Source organism: Anneissia japonica, unplaced genomic scaffold (genome assembly GCF_011630105.1).
Source record: "Anneissia japonica isolate Jap-2015-1 unplaced genomic scaffold, ASM1163010v1 scaffold9_len2422644_cov172, whole genome shotgun sequence".
Classification (NCBI taxonomy): domain Eukaryota; kingdom Metazoa; phylum Echinodermata; class Crinoidea; order Comatulida; family Comatulidae; genus Anneissia; species Anneissia japonica.
The window spans coordinates 1,053,143-1,060,728 of record NW_022758107.1 but is presented as its reverse complement, the minus strand read 5'-3'; the positions used below and the strand labels follow the sequence as shown (position 1 = coordinate 1,060,728).

The window sequence follows — 7,586 nt, the reverse complement described above, 5'->3', positions numbered from 1 at the left end:
GTACTGAACCATACTCTAAGACTAGAACATCATTGAATTAGTTGGACTGAAGCAGATTTTCCTAATAATATCCAGATCGATAACAATTATATAAAACAAAATCATACTATGCGACTATTGGTGCGACTGCGCAAAAACGAAATCAAAAATCATAACTTGTTAAAAATAGCCAAGTACGAGTTACAGGTTTTGTATATGAGAAGCAGTATATATACGCAGAATACTGCTGCAGTGTTACGAAGCTGGTGATTGGTATACCAAAATTTCAAACACCAGGCTTACCATCCCTGTACCACAAGAACTACCCTCAAGAGCGTATCCTAAGTACATTCCATACCAAGGGCTGGACCTATGTGCACAGAGCAGATGCTGGCAAATATCAAAACCGCACTGTGGAAAGTAAAGAAATGAGTTACTGAAATGTCTTTAGTTTTTCTTACCGACTTCTTTCGGCAAAACGTTCCATCAAGAGCCGGTCCTTTCTTTGTTTTGCAAAAGAATGGGTTCGAGGGTTGAGCACACCACAGTTGACCACAGGGATCCATAGCGCCAAACTAAAGAAAACATAACCAATAAACTAAAACATAAATCATAACAGCATGCAGAATAGTTTACGGTAGTAGCTGAACTTCATTCATATTTCAACTCGTTAAGTTTGCTGATACTCCTGTATAAATTCAAGTAGCTTGTTATACTTCAAAAAAAAAAAAAAATACGAATTTTAAAATAGATAGACCTAGGCCTAAACACGATATCCGTGTTTATAAAGTGTACATACCGCGGTACAGCGTCCGAAGCCTTCTCCGAAATCGAATCGACACTGGTCGTCAAGAGAGTAGCTTTCGCCGGGTAATCCTGAGGGTGGATTGAATTGATTGGTGGTGCTAGCATGAGGATTGTCATTCATACAGTTGAAATTTCTATTAGAAAAAAAGAAGTTTGGATAAGTTTTTGTATACAGCGAATATGTATATTGGTGTGTTGCTACTGTAGGCCTATGTTTACTGGAAAGGCAGGATCTTCAATCGAAGCATGAGAACCTTTATGTTTATTCAATATTCATCAATCATAAGTAAGTTTGACAAATATTTTAACGACGTTGGTTATGCACAAATTCTGTATAGTTTGCTTAAGATAGCCTACTGCTATAGGCCTATTTTGGGTAGTAGACATTAAGGATAGAATAAATAACAGATAAATTACAAGATCAGACGGTGTGCTGACTTTTTCAACAATTAATTAGTGTAAGTCACATCGGTCAACAACCTCGACGAAATGATCCTCCATTATTACGCAGTTTGCAGTTTAGGTAGCCCAGTATATGAACTTAGACCAGCTGATATTAAATGAAGTAAATTCTTTTTTTTACGCCACAGGCAAACTAGTATATATTGATACAATTAAATCAATGTGTTATTATGTTTATGGACCAGTTAGTTAGCATTATCCTTGTTACAGAGTGGTTATACCGGGAATGATTAACAAACTATTAAAGCAATATAAGCCTCCTATATTAATATCAAACATGTGACATACGACGGTGAAAATGAAAGCTTCAAACCATATACTTATATTGGCAAATGATTTGAATATTTTGAATCAAAAATTAATTATAATAATAATATTTTTATCTTTAAAACGGATTTTAATTTTTCTTTTTGCAACCCGCAGGGTGACACTGAAACTCTGAATCCCAAGTCCATTCGCAGCCACAGCAGGAAATTTAATTAAAACATGGATGACGAGGTCATAGAAAGGCAGCCTGCCTGGATTGGAGGAAATAATCTAGATCAATAACTTCACAGCGAATAGATAACTCCAAGTCTTTAATTTAATAACTATTCAGACTGGGAGAAGTAAATATTTCCCGACATCTACAAATCCCAATTGTAATATGCTACAAATTGTTTAATTATACCTATAAATTCTGATCTTTATCAGAAGCTGGGTAAAAGGAGATGCTTCTAATCGAAACTCAGTTCGTATCCTGATTTTGGCTTTTATTCCGTTTGCAGTTAGGCCTACAGTTGAGAATCTCTGTTTAGTATACTTGGATGTGCCCTTATTGGCTATATCTCAATTAAGTTATATACAAGTACAGTACCAAGGTGGGCTAACAATAACAGGTGCGTTAGCAGTGGGGTCATGTCTCTGCAGATTTAAGGTCACAAATTAATTCGTGAACCAACCATATACAGTGGTTTGAAACAGTTAAGCTACTTTACTGATACCGCAGATATTCAAAGTTTTGCACACTGTATGGCAAACTTGGTATTTTTTCAAAATCTTCGCCGATTGTAACGTTCTTCCGTATTATATAATTTCATTGGAAAGTAGTCCTAAAATGCCGCATTGTTTTCAGCTATTGGTTTTATTTTCTCACCCATGACTAATTTGAAAAATGACATGTGGCCACCAAATGTAAGCATGCTAGTTTTCAAGATAACCTTTGTCTTTGTCAAAACAAATGTTCTGAACAACATTACTACTACTAGACTATTTTCAATATCATTCAAAAAACGAAAATAGGAATTGAAATTAATGTAGACAAAGGGCTATGAAATTTGCAGTTGCAGCAATGTATCGATAATAATAGGCCTACATCATTCACCTTTCGAAGGAAGTAGTAAAATTAGTTAATTTAAGATTTTTATAATTTATCTATCTACATTTTTTTTTTATAAAAACCAGTTCATATTCTTTCTTCAATTGCAGGCTGAATATGTTCCTTTTTACACACCTTTTAAAGATGAAACAATATTATTGTACGGCAGTATGTATTACTATACTGTTTTAATAAAGGGTTTTACATAGTCACACCTTCTGCATAAAGATAAGACCAAAATAATTTTACTGGTATATTATATTTGTTTTTTCGATATTTTAAAATTAAAAACCCCACTTGAAATTTTACTTCAGCCTCGATTTGTTCTTATTTTTAAAGCAATTTCAGCCTCAGTGTTCTTATAAACTGTGTTCAAATTTAAAAAAAAATTGTATTCGAAAATAAAATAATTAAGAAAGCAGTTAGGCCTATTAAATGATTAATATTTCTCCATGCCTGATATATCTCAAGATATATGGGGGTCGGTAGTTAATACTGTATTTACATGCCTACATGATAGTTAAATACAATGTTCAGTCATTGTCAGTTTTTGAATTGGCTGTCTCTGCCAACTAGCACTCTAGTCTGACCTTCCCAAGCGATCTGAAGACATGTTTACGAGGATGCACTTTCCAATCCATTTGCAACGAAACAGTACCTAGGTCTATTTATAACTAAATACACCGATACCTAAAAAAATTAAGTGATGACCATTCACGAGCATCAATGATTGATTATATTTAATGGTTACGTTGATTTATAGTATATTCAATACATAACAAACTGCACTATGGAAATACTGCAAAGTCATGAAAACAATGTGTAAGCCAGTATTATTAAGTCCACATTGAATGTCTATCAAAAGGCTACGAAATAAGGGTTCGATTAACATGACATGAAAACCATCTTATAGTTTGACAAACATGAATTTATTTGGCACACATTCTATCTATTTTCAGTTTGATTTATATCGCAAGCCCATTCAGTAGAAATGATATTCAGACAGGCTACAGGTCTCCAGCAAAGTAATTTCTAGCAGGAAAACAGCTGACTTTCTACAATCAAGCAGAACTCCTGATGTGACATTTAAATTTCGGTTCCATACAGAATGAACAGTAGGCCTATGTATTATGCGTTTAAATGCTCCAGGGCTTGTAAGTTTAAGTTTTTATAAGAACCCGTAATCTATTAGTTTAATTTTAACAAAGAAAAACATGGTATTAATTTGCATAATAATTAGGAAGGAATATCCGAAAACAATGAAGGTTAGCTATAGTTTAATCAAGCAACTGTACAGTAATTATTTTTTCCTTGTACTGCGAAAGGACGTAAAATTCTACACTATGGTTACTAATTTGAAACTCTAAAGTTATCTCTCGCAAGGTAATAAATTAGACATTTAATTAACTTCCAGGCCGAGTCAAATTAGGAAACCAAATTGACCCGTGCCAATAATATATTTTTTTTCATTCTTTAACTTTTTGAAAAATCTCTCATCACAATGAGTGTTTTTTTCAACAGGTTATAGAATGAAAAAAAATAAAAATCATTGTCATTAATACATTGAACACAGCTTAAAAACAAAAACACTACAAATTAAAATATCCTTTAAATTATTCGAAAGAATACATACCACAGGCCTATCATTAATTTTGACCACGTCTTATAAAACTTTCTAGTATGAAGAGTGATCAAATTATTTTTTTGTAACTTTATAGATTCCACTTGAGGCTTATGCGGTTACAAATGAAATAAAATTGCAAATGCTAATTGCGATAAATCAATGGGTAATTTGGTTTCCGCGTCAAATTCCTAAGCTGCGATGAAGGTAAGCCTACTTTATGATAAAGAAAGTCTGTTACATAGATAAAGAGTAATAGAGTATTACTGCAGATAGAAATATGCATTTCGAGTCAATCATTCTTAATTTATGTAATTAGTATATACGCAATAAAACATTAACATATATACACAAATACATACATATACTGTCTCTTATACACATCTCTACTACTAGACTATTTTCAATATCATTCACAGTGCGTAGACCTATATCTGTCTCTTATACACATCTAGATGTGTATAAGAGACAGACTTTGAACCTTGTCAAAAAAAACTAATATGACATAGGCTATGACATTATGCATCTGAGACTCATTTAAACAAGCCTTGCTTGAACAACGATGTTGTTTTATGCGGTATGACAACTAATCACGTGGTAAAGGTTTCCGGAGAAATAAGTGTGTCGACTTTGCCGGATACTTCTTTCAGAATGTAACTGTAGTAAGTGTTCATATAAAAAGGATATAGGTTGAGGATTTAAGGGAAACCAATTCTTCTAAATAATAGAGTTTAAGCAAAAGTTTTTAATAAAGTATAACAGTGTTTCTTAGCAGGACGAAAATGTAGTACTGTAAGTACGTAGGTATCCTGACAGCACAATGGCTAGTAAACACATTCAACGAAGCGAGTAAAAGAATATTAACACTGATATGGAGCGTCGTACCGCTCAGTATTCGGTTATTTTCAAGAGTTAACTTAGAAAAATGTCACTACATGTACAATCAATTCTCCTGCACTGCATTCAAGGGCTCAAAATTTGATGACGTCAACTCAGTTGTTCACTTTAAGGTTTTACTTTATGCGATTATGCCTTGAGCACTGATTGTTAGACTGTTGATAAATAGCCTCTTATAAATCTTCTAGGCCTACAAATTAGTATCAATTTATTTAGGCCTTATATTTCTTAATCAGCGCGTTCGTTTACATATAGTGCTTAGTATATCCTGCATACGTAACACTTGTAACTAATAGGCCTAAGGAGGTTTCGAAAGCTTACTAAAAAGATAAGGAATACGGCTACGTCATCAAATGTTAGTCGATCAATTCCCATACAGTAGCATATGTCACAACGTAGATCATCCATGCCTTTCACATGAATCAACGATCACATTCAGTCAAGAATGTTTTAAGCACAAGATGATAATGGCGTATTCGTTATCGTTCTCGTAAGGTTGCACCTCTAATGACTTCAGGAGCAACACGAATAATGAAGATGATAAATTGATAATAATGATGATGAACATAATAATTACATTTCATTTTTTTACAATATTTTTTTAAAAAATAAAATTCATACATACCCAAGTTCAGCCTGCATTTCTTTGCGACTACATGATGACCAGAAATATTTGTGGTAGGTTGCTGTGACAAGAGGGGCCATGATACTTCCCTTATTGGCGTCCTTTCGGCAGGCATTCCCTTGTCCGTCGTGATCCATGCCCAGACTAAAGGTAAACGCAATACAAGTTATAACCGTCAGTTTGTGTTTAAAGTTGAATTAAAAAGGTTAATACAGCAACAGTGTTCGGCTTTGTTCACACTCAGCGCAATTTTGACGCGTTGGTTGGCGTAAACACGTCAACATACCTAAATTGTTTTACTAAGAAGCAATATTTAGAGAATTTATATACAGCTTGGTTTTAGCTGATACTCGATATGCTTTTTATAATCGCAAATAGTTTTTAAAGATAGGCTATACGGACTTTCAAATTAGGAAAACCCCTGTAAAATCATTGGTAACATTGGTTTGCAATATTTTAGTTTCAAATAGCCTATGACAGTAAATTCCAAAGATTCCCAAATAAAAACGTGTACGTGGAAAAACACTCTTTTTTGACGTTTCGATCCGTTATCAAGGGATTTTCAAACAGTGCGTAGACCTATATTTAATGGTTTATTTTCAAGAATTATTCCCAGATCATACATCACAGAAACCAGATGAAACTATTTGAGCTTAAAACATATATATTTTCTCTAATTTAGGCATACAGATTTGTTTTTCTACTAATTATAATTAAATTAATTACCCATCATCCAATTTAAAGGTTTGCATAACAACGTGTACTGTACGTGAACTGTGTATAATTGACGAGTATTTTCTTTCTAACATCTAAGCAAAAATGTTAATAACGTCATGAGATAAAAAATGTAGGTTGTTAATTTATCAAGTTTATAAGAACAACATAGACAGTTTTTAATCTAAATCCCATCGTATCCCTAAAATTAGTAGTCAGACTGATTTCGAAGGCGAAACAATGACGAGACAAGGTTTCACTAATTCAATCATTACATACTCCTTTAAAACTAATTAGTAATTAATTAGTAATTAATTGTGACATATTGGCCCTAAATATTGCAAATTCCGGCAATGCTTCTTCATCAGAACTGTTTAGTAAGTAATAAGTTTGTGCAGCTAAAGGTTGCATTTTTTGTACTTACGTGTGTCCAACTTCGTGGACGGTGACGAAGCTGGTTAGTAAGCCGTCATCTTTCATTAATCCACAGCTTCTCATACTACACATGCTGCCGAGTGGTGCGTATCCTGATTGTGCATGCATGCAGTTAGAAATAGTGCGATCGTTAGCTGGTTAATACTATGGTGAAGTGCATATACCAAAAATAATAGGCCTAGTATGAGTGAACAACAGATGATAATAACCACGTTTATTTTAGGATTTGATACCTGTTCTTCGATAATAGGCGTGATAACATCATGAAGATTATAATCTGAATTAGGCCTATTAGCAAATTAATACAACTGATTCCTTATCAAAACTAAAAGGTAAACAACCTCAAATACAGCAAGTCACGTCACAGTGGCATCAATTAATTAAATTACTAATCACATTATATCCAATTATAGAGTTTGAAAAACCAGCTAAGCCTATTAAGTCGAGATTTGTATCTAATTCTATATACCACAAAGAAGTAAACATAAAAGGTGTTAGTACATGTAGTGGGTAAACAGAACGTGAACGACTAAGTAACAAGTTACATAAAGGTTGTTCTGAACTACTGATCGATCCAGGTGGATTGGCAAATGGTTGCTGATGGGTACAGTGGCATACTGGGTATCTAAGAATTTCCAAAAAGGATTGTGCTCCTTAACTCTACACATCTAGATGTGTATAAGAGACAG

The 7,586-nt window shown here is 33.6% G+C and overlaps 1 protein-coding gene across 3 annotated transcripts in view; it reads right to left on the bottom strand.

Moving 5' to 3' along the window:
- LOC117125026 (A disintegrin and metalloproteinase with thrombospondin motifs 3-like) overlaps positions 1-7,586 on the bottom strand; it is a 33,094-nt gene that overhangs the window by 12,006 nt on the left and 13,502 nt on the right. For 2 of the 3 annotated variants that reach the window (XM_033271376.1, XM_033271378.1), the window contains exons 9-11: positions 5,749-5,892; positions 779-920; positions 441-554 (exon numbers count right to left, since the gene is read on the bottom strand). In XM_033271376.1, the coding sequence (XP_033127267.1) occupies positions 441-554; positions 779-920; positions 5,749-5,892 (400 nt within the window). Of the gene's footprint in view, positions 1-440; positions 555-778; positions 921-5,748; positions 5,893-6,886; positions 6,990-7,586 lie in introns of all 3 variants that reach the window. The other variant, XM_033271377.1, reaches the window with a different exon arrangement.